At 38.9% G+C, this 24,675-nt stretch overlaps 1 protein-coding gene across 1 annotated transcript in view; it reads right to left on the reverse strand.

Moving 5' to 3' along the window:
* XRN2 (5'-3' exoribonuclease 2) overlaps positions 1-24,675 on the reverse strand; it is a 94,005-nt gene that overhangs the window by 62,994 nt on the left and 6,336 nt on the right. Inside the window, exons 2-9 of the mRNA XM_079783977.1 lie at positions 12,804-12,931; positions 12,610-12,721; positions 10,613-10,724; positions 8,876-8,934; positions 8,710-8,799; positions 7,050-7,122; positions 6,861-6,911; positions 6,231-6,388 (exon numbers count right to left, since the gene is read on the reverse strand). Of these exons, the coding sequence (XP_079640103.1) occupies positions 6,231-6,388; positions 6,861-6,911; positions 7,050-7,122; positions 8,710-8,799; positions 8,876-8,934; positions 10,613-10,724; positions 12,610-12,721; positions 12,804-12,931 (783 nt within the window). The remainder of the gene's footprint in view (positions 1-6,230; positions 6,389-6,860; positions 6,912-7,049; positions 7,123-8,709; positions 8,800-8,875; positions 8,935-10,612; positions 10,725-12,609; positions 12,722-12,803; positions 12,932-24,675) is intronic.

Consider the following 24,675-nt stretch of genomic DNA (forward strand, 5'->3'; position numbering starts at 1 on the left):
TTACAAGACACTAAAGAAAGGGATTGAAGAAAATAAAAATAAATGGAAACATATGCTATACACATGAATAGGTAGAATTAACATTGTTAAAATGTCCATACTACAAAAAGCAATCTATAGATTCAACACAATCCGAATAGAAACACCAACAGCATTTTTCACAGAACTAGAATAATCCTAAAATTTAATATGTAACCACAAAAAAACACAAATAGCCACAACAATCTTGGGAAAGAAGAACAAAGTTGGAGGTATCATGCTACCTGATATCAAATTATACTAGAAGGCTACAGTAATCAAAACAACACTGTACTGGCATAAAAAGGCACATAGATGAATGGAACAGAATAGAGTCCAGAAAAAGCTAAAGGAATCACCACCAAACCAGTATTACATGAGATGTTAAAGGATCTTCTTTATGAAGAAAAAAAAAAATGAACAATAAAATGGCAATAAGTACATATTGATCAATTGAACCTAAAAAACAAAATAAGCAGAACAGAAACAGACTCACAGATTCAGACAATGTTTTGACTTTGCCAGACTGGGGGAGGAGTGGGGGGGGGGGAGTGGGAGGATGGGTGAAAAAGGTGGAGGGATTAAGAAGTACAAATTGGAGAGAGATCCAAGATGGCGGCGTAGATAAACATCTGGGCTGCTACCGTCCAAAACAATTTCCAAAACTACAACTAAAAGACAGAACGTCTATCACCCAGAACCACGGGAAAGCTGGCTGAGCGGAACCTCTACAACTAGACTGAAAGAGACGGGAGCAATCAGGGCACAAACACTGAAAAACTGAAGTACAGGGGAGCGCACGTGCGATACGAGCTGGCGGCGGAGCCTAGCTGGAGGCGGGTGTTGCTTTCTTCAATCCGAAGAGAGACAAGCCCCCAATCTCTCTGAAATCCAATTTCTGGGGAGAGACTGGGCTGTCTGCCAGTGGGTCGGAGAGTGAGGGTGGCTTACTAGCAGAGCTGCGTGGAGGTAGAATTGTTGGCTGGGCGAGGGCGCGAGACACGGGGATATGGTTGGAGGCGGCTCACCGCCAGCCATCGCTGTTTGCCATGCCCTAGCCTAGTGAGACGCCCTGAGACTCCGCCCCGCACAATCTACAAACACACCCAAGCTCCTAGCAGCAGCTTTTGCATATGAATGGCCTTCTCTATTGCAGTTTAAACTAGTAAACTTGCAACCCGGTACAGACAGCTCCAAAGCCTCCAAGCTCCAAGCAAGGAGGAGAGGACGGCAGTTCTCGCTGTAGCTCCTGCAGGGTGGCCTCAGACAGCAGCTGAACTGCACCCCATTGGAGATCCACAAGCCAGTATACCTAGAGGTCAGTGTGAGACACCAGATTTCAACTCCTCACATCCATAAGTAACACATTCGGGAGGCGGACTCAGTGAGCACCAAAACCCACTGAAAAAAGCCCTGTACCATAAGCGTGTCTCCAGCACAGCAGTGCTTCCATTATAGACACAGCAGGTCCTCACAGCCAATTGGCCTGGAGGTCAATTCCTCCCAGTGTACCAACAGCAACCAAGGCTTAACTACAACAAGACTTTGCACTCAGCCCACAAAGGGTTAAGAGTGACCACCTAGGGTGATTGGGGAAGCTGAGCTACCGGCCCCTATAGGTCACTGACCACACAAAGCCACTCCATCAACACAGGGAGGCAGCCAAAATGCGGAGACACCGAAGCATGTCACGAACAGGAGAGATGGAGGAAAGTAAACTACTGAACAACACAGTGTTCAGAACCACATTTATAAGGTTACTCAAGAATCTTCTAAAAACCGCTGAGAAACTTGAAGAGACCTTCAAGGACCTTAATGAGAATACCAAAAAAATGGAAAAGGACCAGTCAGAAATTAAGCATACACTGTCTGAAATAAAGAATATACAGAAACTCAACTGTAGATCACCGTACCCCAAGAGTCAAACCAAAGATCTGGAATATGAGGAAGCAAAAAACACCCAACCAGAGAGGCGGAAAGAAAGAAAAATCCAAAAGTGTGAGGATAGCGTAAGGAGCCTCTGGGACAGCTTTAAGCGTACCAACAGCCGAATTTTTGGGGTGCCAGAAGAAGAGAGAGCAAGATACTGAAAACCTATTTGAAGAAATAATGACAGAAAACTTCCACCACCGGGTGAAAGAAATAGACTTACAAGTCCAGGAAGCGCACAGAACCCCAAACAAGAGGAATCCAAAGAGGACCACACCAAGACACATCATAATTAAAATGCCAAGGGCAAAAGACAAAGAGAGAATCTTGAAAGCAGCAAGAGAAAAACAGTTAGTTACCTACAAGAGAGTACCCATACGACTGTCAGCTGATTTTTCAACAGAAACTATGCAGGCCAGACGGGAGTGGCAAGAAATATTCAAAGTGATGAACAGCAAGAACCTACAACCAAGATTACTCTACCCAGCAAAGCTATCATTCAGAATTGAAGGTCAGACGAAGAGCTTCACAGACAAGAAAAAGCTAAAGAAGTTCATCACCACCAAACCAGGATTACATGAAATGCTGAAGGGTATTCTTTAAGAAGAGGAAGAAGAATAAAAAGGTAAAGGTAAAAAATTATGAACAACAAAAAGACATCAAATACATACCTACCAACAAGTGAATCTAAAAATCAAGTGAATAAAAAATGTGAAGAACAGAATGGACTGGTGAATATAATAGAATCAGGGACATAGAAAGGGAGGGGACGGACAATTATCAGGGGGAAGGGGGACTGAGGGGTGTGGGAAGAGACTGGACAAAAATCTTACACCTATGGATGAAGACAGTGGCGGGGGTAAGGGCATAAGGTGGGGTGGGGAATCAGGTGGAGGGGAGCTATGGGGGGGGGGGGAGGAACACCTGTAATAATCTGAACAATAAAGATTTATTTTTAAAAAAAGGAAGTACAAATTGGTTGTTACAGAATAGTCATGAGGCTGTAAAATACAGCATAGGGAATATAGTCAATAATGTTCTAATAATTATGTATGGTCTCAGATGGGTATGAGATTTATCAGGATTATCACTTAGTAAGTTATACAATGTCTAAATCACCGAGTGTACCCCTGAAACTAATATAACATTGTATGTCACCTGTAATTGAAAAATGAAAAAGTATTTAAAAAAATAAAATAAAATAATGGGCAAAGGTCATGAATAGACACCTCTCAAAAGAGGACATAGAGATAACCAATAGACATATGAAATGATGTTAAATGTCACCAGAGTAATACAAATTAAAACCACAAGGAGGTATCACCTAACACCTATCAGGATAGCTAGCATCAATAAATCGACTAAGAACAAAAAACAAATATTGGCCAGGATGTGGAGAAAGGGGAACTCTCCTGCAAAGTTTGCGGGATTGCAAATTGGTGCACCCACCATGGAAAGTACTTACAGTAAGGTGGCTCCTCAAAAAAATTAAAATAGCATTACTACCTGGCCAATGTGGCTCAGTGATTGAGCACTGACCCATGAACCCAGAGGTCCTTAGTTCGATTCCCATTCAGGGCACATGCCTAGGTTGCATGCTTAATCCCCAGTGCGGGGTATGCAAGAAGCAGCTGATTGATGTTTCTCATCAATGTTTCTATTTCGTTATCCTTCTCCCTTCCTCTCTAAAAATCACTAAAACACACACACACACACACACATATATATATATATATATATATATATATATATATACACACACACACATACACACACACACATACATACACACACACACACACACACACACACACACACACACATTTTAATATATTTTTATTGATTTTTTTACAGAGAGGAAGGGAGAGGGATACAGAGTTAGAAACATCGATGAGAGAGAAACATCGATCAGCTGCCTCCTGCACTCCCCCTACTGGGGATTGAGCCTGCAACCAAGGTACATGACCTCGACCAGAATTCAACCTGGGACCTTTCAGTCCATGGCCCGACGTTCTATCCACTGAGCCAAACCAATCAGGGCTATATGGTTGTTTTTTAAAGTAGAACTACCTTATGACCCAGCAATTCCATTTCTGGGTATTTAGCTGAAGAAATCCAAAACACTAATTTAAAAAAATATATGCACCCCTGTGTTCACTGCAGTATTATTTATAACTAGAGGCCCGTTGAATGAATTCATGCACCGCTAGGGTCCCTCGGCCTGGCCTCTGGGATCGGGCTGAAACTGGCTCTCCAACATCCCCCAAGGGGTCCCGGATTGCAACAGGGCGCAGGCCAGGCCAAGGGACCCCACCGGTGCATGATCACAGCCAGGGAAGGATCGCGGTTGGGCTCCAGGGTGTGTCCAGAGCATCTCGCTCAGTCCCGATTGGCCAGACCCCAGCAGCAAGCTAACCTACCAGTCAGAATGTCTGTCCCCTGGTGGTCAGTCCACGTCATAGCGAGCAGTTGGGTGGCCTTAGCATATCATTAGCATATTACGCTTTGATTGGTTGAACAGCTGACGGCCGACCGGACACTTAGCATATTAGGCTTTTACTATATAGGACAGTCAAAATGTGGAAGCAACCCAAGTACCCATTAATAGATAATTGGATAAAGTGTTACATATATGCAATACTTGGCCATAAAAAAAGAATAAATCTTAGCATGTTCAACAACATGGATGGACCTAGAGAGTATTATGCTAGTGAAATAAATTAGAAAGAGAAAGACAAATACCGTATGATTTCACTTATATATAGAATCTAAAGAACAAAATAAACAAACATAAATACAGAGAACTGAAGGTTGCCAGATGAAAGGGGGTTAGTGTGGCTGAGTGAAAAGATGAAGAGATTAAGAAATACAAACTGGTAGTTAGAAAATAGGGGATGAAAAGTACAGAATAGGGTTTACAGTCAATTATACTGTAATAACTATGTATGGTGCCAAGTGGGTAGTAGAATTATCTGGAAGACCAATTCATAAGTTATATAATTGCCTAACCACTATGCTGTACACCTGAAACTAAGATAAATATTGACTGTCAACTGTAATTAAAAAGTATAAAAAAAGAGATGGATGCCAAAACCGGTTTTGCTCAGTGGATAGAGCGTCGGCCTGCGGACTCAAGGGTCCCAGGTTCGATTCCAGTCAAGGGCATGTACCTTGGTTGCGGGCACATCCCCAGTAGGGGGTGTGCAAGAGGCAGCTGATCGATGTTTCTAACTCTCTATCCCTCTCTCTTCCTCTCTGTAAAAAATCAATAAAATATATTAAAAAAAAAGAGAGATGGAAAAATATTTTTTAAATTCATTTTTATTGCTGAAAGTATTATAGATGCCCCCTTTTTCTCTCCCTTTGACCCACACTGCCCTCCACCCCTCTGCCCAGGCCTTCCCCACACTACTGTCTGCACCCATATGCTTATATGCATATAATTCTTTGGTTAATCTCTCTACCCCAAACCCACACACCTGTCTTCCCTGAGATTCATCAGTCTGTTCCATGCTTCTATGTCTCTGATCTATTTAAATAAAGATCTTTAAAAGATACATCTCTGTGAGGGTTAACAGAGTACTAGGTAAAAAACTCATCAATCTTCCCTGTTCTGTTAATTAAACTTTGGGACACTGAAACACAGGCCATGGGAGATGACCGGATAGAAAACATTGTTTTATTCACTTACACCCAGCCTACAAAAAAAAAAAAAAAAAAAAACCTCATCAATCATAATCTTCTCTATCCATCTTAAAAATGAGACAACCTAAATATATTTATTCTCATTGAATTATACACTTAAAATGCAGCACAGCCAAGGGTTCAGCGAGCCTGAGGGAGGGCGGCGAAGGATGAAGAAAAGACACACAAAGAGAATAAGCTGGGTCTAGGTGGATCTTCTATGCCTGGCTGAGACCACAGAACAGATCCAGACTGCAAGCTGATGCTTTATTTTATAGTCAGAGGAAACAAGGTAGTGGTCACCATAGTTACAATGTTCTTGTGAGTTTCACTTGTTTTGGCAGCACTTGCTGCACCTCCCACAGCCCATTAGCTACCCAGGAAGGATCTAGAAAGCATCATAAGGTCAAGCTTAATTATGAGAGGGCTGTGCCCTCTAAGCTGGGACTTGTTTGTGGCTTTGCCAGCAGGTCAGTCCGAGGCTTTAACCCTATAACCACTCCCTACAGTTAACATTTTATATTTTGTTACAATAAAAAATATGTATGTTTTATTAAATAAAATTTAAAAATGAGGCAACTACCACTTCAAATTCTTACCTTTCCCTTCTTTTCTCTTGGCAAACCTTCACAGTCCTTGACCTCATGTCCAAACTGATTACAAAGACCACAGGGTTTGGGTTTGTTTGGTTTGAATTCTTCTCTAATAATGGTAAAGTTGGGTTCGTGTGTAGCAAGGCCGAGCATGATGAGATCAGCTATCAACAACAACAAAAAACTGAACAGTGAGCACTTTGAGAAGATCCTTACCATAATGAAAGGCACAGGACATCCTCAAAAAAGTAAGACACCAGTACAAAGCAAAGTCCAAAGGGGCAGACAAACAAATGGCAAAGCCAAAAAGCCTAACACTTCCTAGCAGTCCTCAGCCAACAAGATGTCCTCCAGATATACATGGGCCTAGAATTCAGACTACCACTCACGGTCAACACTTGGAAATTTTCCATTTTAAAGTTATGTGCAGCAATATTAAAGGTTTTAATGTAAAATATAAGCATAGGTAAATTAATTACAGATTAAACAACTCAAAACTAATTCCCTCTCAAACATAAAATAAGCAAGGCATTTTAGAATTTCTAGGCACCCATGAGTAATCAACTATTATACACCAACCCATCAAATTGTTTTGGTTTAATCCAAGAGAATCAAATCCCATAAAAAGAAACTTACCATCTGCTCCACATAGGCAATGATGAGTATTTGGGTCATGGTTAGGCTGGGCTAAAGAGGGGAAAACATATATTTATATAAATATATTTTATACCAAAGAAATGTCATATTTTACAAATGCTTTTCATATAACGGCTTATCTTTCTTTCTAATAGAACATATAATCAAATATTTACAAATCAGTTTTACCTCTTTGTCTTCTAATGTAATCCATGATTTTATGTTCTCCTTCGCCAGGAGCACTAGCATCTGATAAAATAACCTATAAAAAAAGTTGTTAACACTTTCAGTTCATTCCTAATTTTTTAGAACAAAAATGAACTGAATTGAGTATCTTAAAAATAAATAGAAATAACTCATAAGATAGCGTATTAGTTGGAAATTTTTCTTAATAAAATGTGTGTGTGTGTGTAAACATCCAAACTATTTCACTGATTAACTTATTACATGAAATAGCAAAAATGAAAATTTGGGGTCAAAGTCAGTCATTAGAGAATCTGATTGGTTCTTAAGTTTTTACTACTCTCACCACTATCCAAAGACATAGCTCTGAACCATATAAGTCCAGGGAGTAATCAATAAAAGATCCTATTAAATACAATTTGCTATATCTAATTAATGGGGGGGGGGGGGAGGACGACTTGTAAATCTAAAATTATATAAAAACTCATTTATATTTTATTTAAATATGTAAGAGAACACAGACATTATTATTATTATCATCATTATTTCCCTTTTTTTGGTTAATCCTCACCTGAGGATATTTTTCCATTGATCTTTTAAAGAGAGTGGAAGAGAGAAGGAAAGAGAAAGAAACATCGATGTGAGAGAAACACATCGATTGGTTGCCTCTTGCACCCACCTGGACCAGGGCCCAGGCTGGGGAGGAGCCTGCAACCAAGGTACATGCCCTTGACCAGAATCGAATCCGGGACCCTTTGGTTTGCAGGCCAACACTCTATCCACTGAGCCAAGCTAGCTAGGGTGAACACAGACATTATTTAAAGGCAGAGCCCACAACTTTAATCCTTGATGTAATTGTATTCTTTATTTTTAATTGATTGATTTTTAAAGAGAGGAAGGGAGAGAGGGAAAAAGAGAGAGAGAGAGAGGAGAGAGAGAGAGAGAAACATTAATGTGGAGAAACATGGATTGGCTGCTTCCCGCATGCACCTAGATTGGGGATCAAACCTGCAACCTGGGCATGTGCCCTGAGCAGGAATCAAACTGGCAAACTTGCCCTAGCTGGTCTTGCTCAGTGGATAGAGTGTTGGCCTGCAGACTGAAGGGTCCCGGGTTCGATCCCCCCCAGTAGGGGGTGTGTGGGAGGCAGCCAATCAATGATTCTCTCTCATTGATGTTTCTATCTCTCTATCCCTCTCCCTTCTTCTCTGAAATTAATTTAAAAATAAAATAAAATAAAATAAAATAAAATAAAAAACTTAAAAGAAGAAAAAAAAAACTGGCAACCTTTTGGTGCACAGGACAAGTCTCAACTAACTGAGCCACACTGGCAAGGCCATAATTTGATTTTAATTTAAGAAATTTTCGTTTAAAAATTACTTTCATGTATACATACACACTCACATTTTTAAAATCATAAGTCCCATTTTATGGCTTCATAGTGATAAGAAGAGGACAAAATTGACATTGAGAGAAAATTCAACTTTTTAAAACTGGACCATGCAAGGCATCCCATTTCCAATGACCCTGGAAACTTCTTTCCTCTGACAGTCAACTAGCATTTGTTGGGGTGTGGGGGGGGGAGGACAAATAACATCAGTCATACCAAAGTACAGCCTTAAATGATCACCCTAATCTTTCTGAAGTACCAAAATATGAAACTTACTGTCAAATTTTTCCACCCGGGGTCATTATTTAAACGATCAGCTATGTAATAGCGAAGGCATTTAGCAAGATTGTCCATGAATTCAGTTCCCTAAAATGATAGAAGAAAATAAATTAACTGATCACTTAAGAGTTAGCAATAGCTAGCAAAGCATGAGATTACTTACTGGTGTAATACAGTTGCTATCAAATCTTTCTTTTATTTCCTCTGGAGGAAGAAAGCCACCTAAAGAAAAAGAGGCAATGTTTTGTTCTCCCCATAAAAAGTGAGGTAAATTACTCAATATTAAGCCAGAACAACAATAGCAAAAAGTTCAAATACAAAAGAAAGACAAGTATTGTCACCTGAGGAACAATGTTTTCCCTTTTGGGAGGAAAATAAGATTCCTCCCCTCAAATTTAAATTAAACTTAACATGACTGTCAAACAACATATAGTACACAAAAGACACTAAGTTGTTATAAAAATATCAAAATGCTGATGTTCTTTCTAATGACCTCTGTAACAGCTCTCTCTCTCTCTTACTCAAACACACATGGGGTTTGGAGTTTTAATTCTGATAAATTATTTAAATAAAGGTGCCTTAGTAAAACAAATTAAAATGCTGGTTTTATCACAGCTTTATATAAGAAATAAAATTGTCAACTAGACATTTAAAAAATCCTATTTTTCCTCTATATCACTGATTAGCTTCTTCATAGTATCTTCAAGAAAGGAGACATGTCTAAAATCAAAGACAATCTGTTACAAATACAAACAAGTTTTAGAGTGTTAATTACAAGCTGCAGCCAAATAAATATATACCTATATATTTCCAGCAAATCAAAATAACGTAAAAATTTATCATAGCTAGAGGCCTGAGCTGACTACACTACGATATTTATTTTTTCAACTGCCAAGTACACTCTCTCCGGCCAATAAATTATGGCTTTTCTGGTCTAGCATACTGCCTTATGTAACAAAAAAACAAACGATCCTGCTACAACATGCCCCATCTCATACATGGGTGTCTTCACCCAGTGGACATCAGAACTCCTGATCTTCCTCCTCTCTGAGACTTAGTCAACTCCTACCTATATTCCCATCAGGAATGTCAAGTCTTTGGGGACCTGCAAAGATGACTGTCCTCCATTCTACTCACCCCTCAAATGGGAAAACCCTGGGTACCTCATTGCCTCAGCATCTGGTACATCAATCTATACTGAAAGTATTCCTCCCCAGCCTCCTCATATAGACCTCTGAGTTCTTAAGGGAAGCAATAAGCAAGCCACCAAGACTGATCTGAGGAAAATATTTCCAGAAATGTAGCTTTCTAACAGTCCCCATAGGAAAAAGAAACACTCTTAATATATTTCTATTTTACAGATGTATAAAAGTTAGCTGAAGCCTGGCCAACGTGGCTCAGTTGGTTGAGTGTTGTCCCATGCACCGGAGGTCGCCAGTCTGATTCCTGGTCAGGGTACATGCCCAGGCTGTGGGCTCAATCCCCAGTAGGAAGAGTGCAGGAGGCAGCCGATTGATATTTCTCTCATCAGGGTTTCTCTCTCTCCCTCTCCTTCTCCTTCTCCTTCTCCCTCTTCCTTCCTCTCTCTAAAATAAATAAAAATATCTATTTAAAAGTTAGCTGAAGAGCTGCATGTACCCTGAAAAGCAATGAAATCAGAATTCCCTACTTTTATTTCCAAGTTTCCCTTTGACTATAGTGTGGAAATATACAAGCTTATTAATGGGAGTATAAAGTGTTCCATGTACTACTTTTCTTCAACAGTGAACATAAATCTTCCTTGCATATTCTGGGATCCTAATTAAATTAAAGCTCTGCCTATTCATAAGAAAACGCTGTCACCCCATCCCCTTCTCCATACATCTTATAAAAATCCAACTTCAAGGAGCATATTCTTTACCTTTTGCCAGTATTTCTTCCCTGACTCGCTGCTTCTCTACTGCTGCTTCCATTCCTTCTTTGGATGCTCTGAACCTCCTAGAACGCTGTTGATTCATTTTAGCACGTGGTGCCTGAAAAGATGTATTTCAATATTCAAATAATACCATTCAAAATATTCACAACTAAATCTACATTATTTTGAATCAGTTGTTCTTGTAAAAATAGTACACTAAGATGGAAAAGGTAAGTAATATGTCTAACAATCCTTCCATAACAGACAAGAGACCCCGAGAACTTAACTTTGGATCAAAAACCGAAAAGCTGAGCTCAAATGGACAAACATCCTATGAAGCCATAGCACAGCAGGGCCCACAACCTAACATCAGTTCCACTGGGTTATGGTTTCTCCACAAGGAAAGCTCATTTTACTCAAAGACCCAGCCAGCAAGCAAAGGTAGTTTCTACAGAACCAGAATCAGGAAGACCTTCCCTATGTCCAAGCCTAAAAAGGATGGTCTCCAAATGGGATTCACAACGCCCCATAGGAGCAATAGAAAAAAAAAGAACAACCAACAAAAGAAAACTACTTCTTGGTCTGTAAGACCCCATGGCACTTCTCCTTTGTATTTCCTAGAATGAGGTTCACAATGACTACTCTATCTACAGTAAGGTACAACAGTTAAAAAGGGAACAAGGTTTTAATCAAATGCACTTTTAAATCACTCTCACCAAATGCAATTTAAATCACCAAATAAGCTTGAATGAAATGAGCTGGAATGTAAGGTTTTAAATTACTGAACTGAGTTCTGGGGTTGGGACTCTGAAGTATTTTTTCCACATCTAAAATAAGTTGGGGTTTTTTATGTTCTCTTTAAATAATTCCCGTTTCTGTAAAATGAGATCACCTAATTTCTTTCAAGTACCAAGTTCTATGATCTACATTTACAAAAAAAAAAAACATCTTGCAGATATGTGCATGTACATACACATACAAATATCCACATGTTATATACTTGATGTAGCAGTAAGGGCACACTAAAGTTAAAAATTTTCTTTAAGAAATTTAGCTGAATATGAATTGAAATATGCTCCAAATAAGACATATTCTTGTTCCCTTTATTCTTTACTCCACTTTAACTGTAACTTAACAAGATATCAGGCAGCTAAGATTTTTCACTGAGTAAACAGAACCTCACAGAGCTTTCTGGATTTTCAAAATCATTGCATTAGCCACTAGGATTACTAAATATAAAAGAAAGAAAATCTATTTGCTCCTGGCTAAACAAATTTAGGGTAATGACTTACCTTAATTTTCTTTGAACCCTGCTATGTAGTTTGCTGGTCATTTATAACCTAAGCTACTTGGTATTGTTGTAGACCAGTAAGTTATTCCCTTCTTAAATCGCTTGAATAGCTACTTGCTGCCTATAGGATAAAATCCAAACTTCTGAATGTGGCAGGTAAGGTGAACTCAAGCCATTGCTCTACTTCCCTTTCCAATCTAAAACACCTGCAGTCATCCATATGTGTCAGTGTGGTCAATAGCATGGAAGTGTGTTTACCTAGCACATCTGGAAGGTCCTCCTTTCCCATATCTGTCCAATCCATTCACCTCTACTGCCCAACAATATCCAATTATACTTTGCCCTTCACCTCCTCTCTATCTCCTAACTTCCTGAGTAGCACTGACTCTCTCTTCCCTCAATACCCTGCATATGCTATTTAGTGTCTATAAAGTTCATTAATTAGTAACTAACCTCACTCATTTACTTATGTGTCTGTCCCATTAGTGGAAAGCCCTTCAAAAGCAAAGGCAGTCATCAATATCCCCAGCAACTCACAGTACCTGGCACAAAACAGGCACAAAAAATGTTTGAATCAATGATTGAAGGATGAGACTTTTTCAAATTGACCAGAGTCAACATTTTTCATTATTTAGCTGACTTTCATTGTAGACATTGGGAACACAACAAAAGCAAAAATGAAGGACTCTAAGTTAATTTTTTTAGTACTCACCACTCCATCTATTGCCATGTAGAGAAGTCGTCTTGGTCTTACAATATTGAAAAGTCTGTCAATGTACTCAAAAATTGCAACCATCATTTCATCTTCGTTTTTTGGTGCTGGTCTATAATAACAAGCAAACAATGTAATATAATATAGTACTCCTCTGTAACTTATGATATCAGTGACAAAAATGGGTTACGTACTTGTCTTCAGGATGAGTACAGGGATGGATGATTCCATTCATGTCCAAATACAGATTATCAAACTCCACATCATTTGGATTAGGTTTACTGGCATCAACAGGAACCTTTACACCATTGCATTCTTTGGGCTATGAGGAAGTGATAATTAATAGTAGTTTGATTGTTTAAGTCTAAATCAATACATCCTAGGCTCAGTATGAACCTGTTTCACTTTTGAATTAGATTATAAAATAAGTTCTTTTACTCCCTAGAACTGAAGCAGATATTTCATCTATAGGAAATGATAGCTTCCAACACAACCAATTAATCTTAATTATGTGGGGGATATTTGTCAAATTCTCAACTCATTCAGTTGTCCAAGTGAGAAACCAGGGGAATCATCTTGAAGTCTTTTCCCTCACCATCCATTATCTCTAAATCCTGTCAATTTAATCTGAAAAATGCCTCTATCTCCTGTCATTCCTACTACCATTACCAACATCACCTAAAAGATCAGAATAGTCTTCGTATGAACTGCTCCACCACTAGACTCTCCTATCTCCAGCCCACCCTTCTCCACTGTCATTTTGTTTTTTTCTAAAATCCAAATGTGGCTGTGTCTTAATCTTGCCTAATTATTCCAATGATTCCCATAGCAGGAGCACACCAATGAGCCTGGACCCTTACTACTACCATCCTGTCCTACCACAACATAAATCTGGCCCACCTTATCTCTTCTAAGTTCCTGGAAAATGCTCTTTCACCTCTCAATGCCTCTGCACACTGCTTCTCCTTCTTCCCTGCCAACACCCACTTCCTAAAATCTTATTAATTTTCCAGGGTCTAGACCAGTGATGGGCAACCTTTTGAGCTTGGTGTGTCAAACTTCGCCAAAAAACTGAGCATAACTCGGGTAGTGTGTCACTTTGAGGAAAAAACATTATTTCGCAAATGTTTCATCCTCAGGAGCAGCAAATGTTTCATCCTCGGCATGCGGCCACCTCAGCGGTCGCGTGTCATCAGAAACGGCTACGCGTGTCAGTGCGGACACGCGTCATAGGTTCGCCATCACTGGTCTAGACTGAGATCAAATGTCAATCACCTTGTAACACTTTGTACACTTCTCCCCCAAAACTAACTGCTCCTCCTTCTGCAGTTCCTCATTATTGTTAATTCCCTTGTAGCACTCCCATGGCTTTATAATTAATCTGTCATTTCTAATCCAACCACACTGTGAATTCTTCAAAAGGTAAGGGCTGTGCCTTATTTATTCCTAGAGACACTGATATATTTTTATAATGAACATTTCCTCTGTCCTTTTCTTCCAGAGATTCAGCAAACGGTAAGAATATGAAATCAGACTTTTACTGTTACTAATAGAAATCATTTAAAACAGTTTTCCCTTACATATAAAGCATCATTTGTAATAACAAAAAGAAAAAATGTGAACAATTTAAAAGCTCATCATATACATACTACATCCTGGACAGACCTCAGAAACACCCTGCCAAGTAAAAGATAGGCAAAAACTCCCATAAAAGATCCCATTTATGTAGTCCAGAAAACAAATTCAGAAATAGAAATAGACTGACTTCAATCTGAGGGCAAGGGAAGGGTGAGGGAGATAGGAAGTGATTGCAAATGGATACAACATTTCTTTTGGGAGTAATAAAAATGTTCTAAAATTAAATAATGGCAATTGTTGTTCAACTCTCTATATACTAAAAAACCCCACTGAATTTGATACTTTACATAGGTGAATTTTATGATATATATACATTATATCTCAATAAAGCAGTTGAAAAAATAAACAGTCAACTTAATTAGCAAAAAAAAAAAAAAAAGAGCCCACATATTAAACTGTATTTGATAATCACAAATTATACTGCTGAGCCAAAAAAGCAAGTTCCAGGAAAAAATAGACAGCATATCAAATATAGAAAGTATAAAATAGACAAAACAGTATTAGCTATTGTTTAGGGATGACTACATAAGCAATGTAAGCACAGAGTAAAGCAAGGGATGAACACCAATGTCAGGACAATGGTTATCTTTGAGAGGGATACGAATAAGACTGGGCTTCCATTTATATTTATAATTGGAAATAAAGGATATGAAAAAGAATTTAAAGACAGTCCAGGGAAGAAGCTGCCAGACAGTATTCTACACATACATGCTGTGAATCACAAAAAAAGGGGCTTGATCCGAAGCAGTGAATGCAAGTATATGATCGTCTAACCACTATGCTTATACACCAGAAACTAATACAAAATAAAACTGAATATGAACTGTAATTAAAAAATAAAATTTAAAGTGGAAAAAAAAAGAAGCAGTGAATAGGATAGATGGTAAGGAAAGCAGGTCAATTTTGGGGAGGGAGACATATATCGAAGAAGATAATCGGATGACCCTCAAACAAAAACAAAGTCTACGAAGGTAGGAGGCTCTCTACCTCTTCATCTAATGTCTATACTCCAAACTCCACATTTTCCTTTTTCCTACACCAAGCAGACACTACACTCAGGAGAATGGAGACCCACTTTCTTTATGCTCCCCAGCAAGCCAGTTAATAAATATTTTAAACTTGTTGGCCATGTGATCTCAACTCATATCTGCCTTTGTAGACTGAAAGCAGCTATAAGTAATATGGATATGAATGGGTATAGCTGTATTCCAATAAACTTTGTTTATAAAAATAGGTGGTCACTGGCTTGCTAACCTCTGCCCTAATGCCTAGTACAGCACTAGGCATATTACAGGTCTTCAATGAATGCTGAGTGTAGCTGCATGAGAACTTCTACTTGTACTAAGTAGAAAGTATAATATGCAGAAGAGGGCAAGGTGGGTCCTAATTAAAAAACAAAAAAGCAAAAATAAAACACAAAAAAAACAAAACAGCTCCAGGCATTCCCAATAAGAAAGCTACACATATTTTCCTTTCATAAGTACTATAGATACATTCAATACATTAATTATGTAAATCTAGAAATTCTTTAAGAGAAGATTTTGATGCTCAACAAAGAAACTCACTCAAGAGCCCTGCTAAAAACAATGCCAGTGCGTCTGGGTTTAAGGAGAGATCTTTAATCAATCAAAGGGCAGCTAAAAAGGAAAGCCACTCTGAACCCTAATAGCAATTAATTTCAAATAACTTTTTCATTATCTTTTGGGTTTCCCAAATGATAAAGTGAGCACATACTGCGGCTTTACTCTTTCTAACCCAAGACCACAAAACTAAACAAACCAACACACACCCACAACTGCGTATATTTGCTAGAAAACCAGAACCTCTGTGGCTTGAAATGTGGAAAACTAGTAAATCTGACAAGATGGAGCACAGCCTAAAGCATGCAGAGAGAAGCTCCGCTGCCAAGAAGTGGGAGGCTCCGACAGGGGGCTCAAGAGAAAGCCTCTGGATGATCCATCAGCACCAGCAGTAGGAACAGCCAGGTGGACCATCTTTGCACTCTTCTCTCCGGCTCCACATGGACAAGGCAACTTGAGATAGGTATTCCCAAAGAACATGAGTGATTGAGAATGAAGGGCCAAGAAGTACCCTGGCTGACTAGCAGTTCCTCAGAGGAACAGGGAGAATGCCTACCCAGAAGGCTGGCAGTCAAGGTAGTTCTGTCCAGTAGGAAGCCCAATCCTCTTCCACTTCATGGAAAAGGAAGGATATATGTATTCCAAATGGGCAGCTGGGAAATTTCCTATTTGTGCAAAAAAAATACCAAGGGATCAAGACAAAGAAGGTACTTAAAGAAGTAAAGATGGTTCAAATATACAAATAGTCTGAATTGAAAAAAACAAAAACCTCTACAGGTTTTTAAGTACCGTATTTTTCCACGTATAAGACGCCCCCCCCTTTTCCAACCCCAAAATAAGAAATCAATATTTTAAACATTTTGCTGGTTTTCCTCTTAAGGCCTTATTTTTTGGCATCTTAAGGGGTTGTTCTTCCTGTTTTCTCCACTGTCTGATCATACACTCAGTGGGAGGAGGTCCAAATTGTCTCTCTGCAGGTCTAGTTCCATGCTCTTTTACAGAGCTGATTACATTCAGTTTGAATTTTGCAGAGTAAAACAATCGCTTACCGATATTTATCTTTTTATTTTTTGACATCTTTATGGGCTCAGAATGCTCTGGTCCCTGTTGCATCTGTGCACTCTCCACCTCCACCTCCAATTACGGCATCAGCTGACATTAGTAACAATAAGGCTCATGATTGGAGGAAGCCTGTTTGACAAGGTACGGGCAGCTATGCACACATGAGGCTCCCTCACAGGCTGACTGCCGTATACAAGACACCCCTTGATTTTCAGTCTAACAATTCTAGAAAAAAACAGCGTCTTATACATGGAAAAATATGGTAAACCCTCAAAATGAATTTCTCACCAACCTACTGTTCTAGTCCACGTTATAAGGCTTTCTGGTTTATTAAATGTGAGGCAGAAACTACTACTGTTACTAATACCTAAGTAGATGTATTTTTGTTTAACAGCAGCATTTGAAAATTCATGAATCATGCATGAGTTTCCACCGGTATGAGTTTTCACTTTTGTAAGTCAGATACAAAACTAAAAAACTTGGTTTTAGATGTCCTTTAAACCTAGCCTTCAACCTTAAGACACTAGAAAAATAAGAGCAAACACAAAGAAAGAAGGAAGGAAACAATAAACTTTAGAGCAGAAATTAATGAAACAGATAACAAAAAAGCCAATAAAGAGAAAATTATATGAAAGATTGACAAATTTGGAAAGATTGACAAACCTTTGCTCAGTCTGACCCCCCCCAAAAAAGAAGATTCAAATTATTAGAATCAGAAACAAAAGAGAGGACATTACTACCATTCTTACAGAAACAGAAAGAATTATAAAGAAATATTATGAATAAATGTTGTATTTATTTGACAAAATGGACAAATTACTAGGAAGATGCAAACTACAAGATCAAGAGATAATCTGAACAAAACTATAAGAAGTGAAGAGAATGAATTAATCAAAAAACTACCCGTGGGGGGGGGAGAAGATAAGAGGCCTAATCTTGCACCTCTTCCCAAGGCCAGACTATAAATAAAGCTAAATTGGGGAACATGATTGGAAGAAGCCTGTTTGACAAGGTATGGGCAGCTATGCACACATGAGGCTCCCTCTTCGGCTGACTGCCGTATATAAGACACCCCTTGAATCTTGCACCTCTTCCCAAGGCCGTATATAGACACCTCTTGAATCCTGCACCTCTTTCCCAGAATTACCAACTGAGATCCAGCTGAGGAGGAGACATACCAGGAAGGACTGAAACTACCTGGAGAATGGTAGGAAGGGTGAGGTAGTGAGAGGGACTGACCCAGCTTCAAGAGTGAGGTGGTTAAAAAAAAAAAAGTGAGGAGGGATCTCTAAGCTACAGGAGTGTTATTTCCCTGAAAAGATTAAGGCCCAGAACCCAGGGTGGGCTCCACAGGCAGGAGCATCAGAGCTGAGAACAGTGGCCCACATTACATCCAGGAGACCCGAGCTGGTAGATGGGTGCTAGTCGAAGACAAAGCCTCAGTTTTGTGTTGTTGTTTTTTTAACCCAAAGCACGGGATTTTCATTTGCAGCTACTCACCCAAGGCTTTGGTGGGAAGCATTGGGGGAAAACGTGGACAAGTGGTGGCCTAGAGAAGGGCATTCGGTTGTTCACCCCCAAACCAAAACGGCCATTTTTCCGGAGGCACTGCCCCTCCCAGAAGCCACAGCTCAGAAAAAGGGAAAAACTCCTGCCCTAGGTGATACAGCTCGCCCAACCCTCAGGAGCTCTGCCTGCCATGTCCTACATCTCGAACTTTGCAGAGGAGACAGCAGCAGAGGCCAAGTCTACAAGTTTGAACATTCTCAGGGAGTGTCAGTTACTGGACTGGGGGTAGGAGAGCTGACAGAAACTCCCAGTATCCAGCTGCTCCCAATGGACTGCATATGAGTCTCTCTACCCAGCCAAGGGCAGGGAAATATTCTGAGACACTCTCAGAGGAGTAGTTCTGAGACAGGGAAACACATATACCACTTTCCTTGAAATCTGAACACCTCCCACTCACTGGAGACCCAGGGGTCTATATTCCCAATTCCACCTAAAGCACTTTCAGAAAAAGATTTTAAGTGATAAAGATTGACAGATGGCTGGCAGGTGAAGGCAGACAGAGGGGGAGCCTGGGGAACCTAGGGAAGTTTTCGATGCCATTTTTGTACACCAATAATGAACTCATAGAAAGAGAAACTAAAGAATCCTGTTTACCACTTTAACAAAAAAAATTAAAATACTTAGGGAATACACTTACCCAAGGAGGTAAAAGACCTGTACTCAGAAAACTACAGAACATTGAAAAAAAAGACAGAATATATAAACAAGTGGAAGAATGTACCGTATTCATGGATTGGTAGAATCAACATCATTAAAATGTCCATAATGCCCAAAGCAATCCATAGATTAAATGCAATCTATATTAAAATACCATCAGCATATTTTACAGATCTAGAACAAATACTCAAAACTTATATGGAACCAAAAAAGACTCCAAATAGCCTCAGCAATCTTTAGACAGAAGGAATAATCACAATACTGGATATCAAGCTATACTACAAAGCTACTGTAATGAAAACAGCCTGGTACTGGCACAAGAACAAGCATATAGGGGACAGAACAGAGAATCCAGAAATCGACCCACAAAATTATGCTCAATTAATATTTGACAAAGGAGGCAAAAGCATACAAGATAGTAAAGACTGTCTCTTGAACAAATGGTGTTGGGATAATTAGAGGTACATGCAAAACCTACCGACAAAGCAAAGCCCAGGCCTAGAAGGTTTCACCACTAAATTTTACTAATCATTTAAGGAAGGATACCAACTCTTCACAAATCTTCCAAAAAAGAGAAGAGGAAGAAACACTTTCCAACAAATATTATGAAGTCAGTGTCACCCTGATACCAAAACCAGACAAAGACGTTACAAGAATACAAAATTACAGATTAATATCTCTTAAGAATATGGGTCTTCAACAAAATACTAGCAAATGGAATCCAGCAATTATAAAAAGAATTATACACCATGACCAAGTGGGATTTATCCTAGGGATGCAAAATTGGTTTAACATCCAAATTTCAATTAATACATCAGATGCATAGAACAAAAAACAAAAATCACATGACCATCTCAATGGATGCAGAAAAAGCATTAGACAAAATCCAACACTCTTTCATGATTTAAGAAAAAAGAAAAACCACTCAAGAAACTAGGAATAGAAGGGAAGTTCCTCAATATAAAGGGCACCAACCCAGTTCACATCATACTTAATGATGACATAGTGGATGGTTTCCCTTTAAGATCAGGAATAAAACAAGGATGTCCACTGTTGCTATTTCTATTCTAACCTGCAGTGCAAGTTCTAATCAGGGCAATTAGCCAAAGAAAGAAAAGAAAGGAAGGAAGGAAGGAAATAAATAAGTAAATAAAAGGTATCTATATTGGAAAGGAGGAAGCAGAACTATCTCTATTTTCCATGCCATGATCTTGCATGTAGGAAGCTCTAAGAAATCCACTAAAAAAAAAACTATTAGAAGTAATATATGAGTTGGGCAAGATGGCAGGATAAAGATCAATTGCAATGAACAATCAAAAATCAAATTAAGAAAACTTTATTCACAACAGTTTACAAAATAGGAATAAATTAATTATCAAAATAGTTAACCAAAGAAATGAAAAATGTATATTCGGAAACTGATTCTACAATTCATATGGAATTGCAAGGGAGCACAATCGACAAAATAACCCTGAAAAAGAAGACTAAGTAGGAAGACTCATTCTTCCCAATTTCAAAACTTACTACAAAACAATAGTCAAAACAGTGTGGTACTGGTACAAGAATAAACATACAGACCACAGGAATAGAATTAAAAGACCAGATATAAACCCATTCACCTATAGTCAACTGATTTTTGACAAGGTTGCCAAGATCATTCAATAAGGAAAGAACAGAGTTTTGGACAAATGATATTTTAAAACTCTTTGAAGAAAAGGGGCATAAATTTAGCAATAGATTCTTATTTATGATACCAAAAGAGTAAGCAACAAAGAAATAAATAGACTTCATTATCAAAATTAAGAAATTTTATGCATCAAAGGACACTCAAGCATGTGGAAAGACAACCCAGAATGGGGAAAAAAACTTACAAATCATGTATTTAACAAGAGACTTACTTGTATTCAGAGCATAAATATATTTATAAACTCTTACAACTCAATAATAAAAAGACAACCCAATTTAAAAATATGCAAAGTATCTGAAATGACATTTCAGACACACAAATGGACAATAAAGCACATGAAAAGATACTCAGTATCATTAGCCAGAAGAGAAATGCAAATAAAAACAACAGTGAAATACCACCAGGACAGCTTAAAAAAAAAAAAAAAAGAGCCCTAACCGGTTTGGCTCAGTGGATAGAGCATCAGCCTGTGGACTGAAGGGTCCCAAGTTCGATTCCGGTCAAGGGCATGTACCTTGGTTGCGGGCACATACCCAGTAGGGAGTGTGCAGGAAGCAGCTGATCGATGTTTCTCTCTCATCGATGTTTCTAACTCTCTATCCCTCTCCCTTCCTCTCTGTAAAATATCAATAAAATATATTTTTAAAAAAAGAGGGAGATAGTGTTAGCACTTATGTGGAGCAACTGACCCTCAAATATAGCTGGTGGGAATGTAAAATGTTCCAGCCACTTTGGAAAATAGTTTGGCAATTCCTCAAATAATTAAACATAGAGTTACCATGTTATTCGGCAATTACACTCCTAGGTATACCCAATAAAATGAAAACATGTCCACACACAAACTTGTACATAAATGTAGCAGCACTATTCATAATAGTCAAAAGGTAAAACAACCCAAATACCCAAGAACACACAAATGGATAAACAAATTGTGGCATATCCATACAATTAAACATTATTTGGTAATTTAAAAAATGAAATACTGATACAGGATACAACATAGATATAACCTTGAAAACCTAATGTTTTCAAGTGAAAGAAGCCAGCCCCCCAAAATCATTTATGCTTCCATTCATACGAAAATCAGAGACAGAAAATAGACTAGCTATTACTTAGGGATAGAGGAAGTGGGAGCAGGGGACAGAGGAACGGTAGCTAAAAGGTACAAGTTTCTTTTTGAGGTGATGAAAATGTTAGAAAATTGACTGTGGTGATGATTGTATACATTTGTGAATATATGGAAAAACAATGAATTACAGACTTTAAATGGGTGAATTGTATAGTATGTGAACCATATCTCAATAAAACTGCCTTAAAAATACCGTAGCCAGCTAAGAAAATATATCATATTGAAAAAAATGAAATGCAGGGTCAGAAACCAAACCCCACCCCCAATTCATTAGTATGGTCCTAGCCTTGAGAGCAGTGTCTGTCATTTAAAAAGGATTCAGTGAAATACAAAAAAAAGGGAATAAAACATGGTAGGAAATCTGGATGTCACTACATGAAAACAGTGCAAAATTCTACACTATGCAATATTACCAAGAGTTGGATATGATAATATCCCCACTTTCACCAGGCACTGTTGGAAGCCCTTCACTTGTATTAACTGACTTAATCCACATAGCCACCTCCGTGGTATGTAGCACATACATAGCTGATCTTCATTATTCACAAATTCCAAATCTACAAATTCACCTACTCATTAAAATTTTCTGTAATCCAAATCAATATTGGTAGCTCTCTCAAGGTCATTTGTAAACATGAGCAGAGCTGTCAAAAAAACTGACTCCAAGAACACACACACTCAAACAAGGTGACACTCTGCCTTATTTCAGCTTTCATACACAGATGACCAGAACATAGAGACAATAGGAAGTAGTGCAGTGTAATGCAATAAGTTCCAGCTCTTTAGAGTTGAGGATAGCTTGTCATTTTCCCAAGATCAGAAAGCTAATGAATGGACTGCATGAGCCACGGATACAAAGTGAAAAAACTGGTGGTTGAATACTTTTTAAGTACAGAAGAAAAGTCTGCAAAATCCCCCAAATATTTGAAAATTAGCACTTAAATAACTGATGTGCCAAAGAAGTAAAAGGGAATATTAGAATATATTTGTTACTGAATGAAAACAGACATCAATATTTGTGTCATGTTGCTGAAACAGTACCTATGAAGCAGTTTATGGCAGACCACACCTGTATTAGAGAAGCAATGTACCAAAGTAATGATTTCTACTTCCACCTTAAGAAACAAAGAGGAAAGACGCAAGCTAAATTCAATGTGAGCATAGAAATAAGTAATCCTATATAATAAAGAGGCAGTATGCAAATTGACCCTCACACCCTTGCACAAAATGGCCACCCCCATGTGGTCAAAGATGGCCGCCACAAGATGGCTGGCAGGGGAGGGCAGTTGGGGGCGACCAGGCCTGCAGGGGAGGGCAGTTAGGGGCGACCAGGCTGGCAGGGGAGGGCAGTTGTGGGGGACTAGGCCTGCAGGGGAGGGGAGTTGGGAAGGACCAGGCCTGCAGGGGAGGGCAGTTGGAGGGGGACCAGGCCTGCAGGGGAGGGCAGTTAGGGGCAACCAGGCCAGTAGGGGAGGGCAGTTGGGGGCAATTGGGCCAGCAGGGGAGTAGTTAGGCATCGATCAGGCTGGCAGGGGAGTAGTTAGGGGGTGATCAGGCTGGCAGGCAGAAGCGGTTAGGGGCAATGAGGCAGGCAGGCAGGCAGGCAGGCAAGCAGTTGGGAGCCAGCAGTCCTGGGTTGTGAGAGGGATATCCGACTGCCGGTTTAGGCCTGAACCCTGTGGATGCCAGATTGGAGAGGGTGCAGGTTGGGCTGAGGGACCCCCAAGCCCCTTCCTCCCCCACCCCCCAGTGCACGAATTTTGTGCACCGGGCCTCTAGTAAAAAATAACAGCAGAAATCAATGACATAAAAACAGAAAGATGGAGAAAATCCATGAAAAGATGGAGAAATCAATGACATAAAAACAGAAAGATGGAGAAAATCCATGAAACCATGCTGCTTCTTTGAGATCAGTCTAGCCAGACTAATAATGGAAAACAATACACATAACAAACAAAAGAGAAATGAAAAAATTAGTATCAGGAATAAGACAAATGACATCCCTACATTTTTAGCCGTATTAGGAGAAGAAATACTATGATCTACTTTATATGTCAACAAATTTGACTTCTTAGATGAAATGGACAAAATCTGTGAAGATATAAACTACAAAAGCTCATTCAAAAAGATATAGACAATCTGAATAGCTCTATATCTACTAAAGGAATTGAATTTGTAGCTAAAACCTTCCCCCAAAACTTATGATCCAGATGGCCTCACTAGTGAATTCTACTAATATTTAAGGAATAATATCAATTTTACACAAATTCTTTGAGAAAACTTGCAGAGGTTATACACCTCAAAACTCAATCTGAGTTCAACATTACTCTGACACCAAAACTAGACAAAGAAGTATCCTTTTTGAACATAAATGTAAACATTCTCAAGGAAATTTTACCAAATTGAATCCAACACAATATAAAAATATAACACACAAGGACCAAGTGGGATTTACCCAAGGAATGCAAGGTGGGTTTAACATTTTAAAATCTATGTAACTCATCATATTAAAAAACTAAAAGCAGACCATCTGATGAACTAAAACTATAAAACATGTTTCTAAGAAAACATTCAGAAATCTTAGTGATCTTGGCTTTGGCACATATTTCTCAATACAACACAAAAAGCAGGACTACAAAAGAAAAAAATAAATCAGACTTCATCAAAATGGAAAACTTTTGTTCTTCTTTGCATGACTAACAAGTAAAAAGGCAAAACATAAATTGAGAGAAAATATTTGCAAA

This window comes from Cnephaeus nilssonii (assembly GCF_951640355.1).
Source record: "Cnephaeus nilssonii genome assembly, chromosome: 11".
In the NCBI taxonomy this organism is placed as follows: domain Eukaryota; kingdom Metazoa; phylum Chordata; class Mammalia; order Chiroptera; family Vespertilionidae; genus Cnephaeus; species Cnephaeus nilssonii.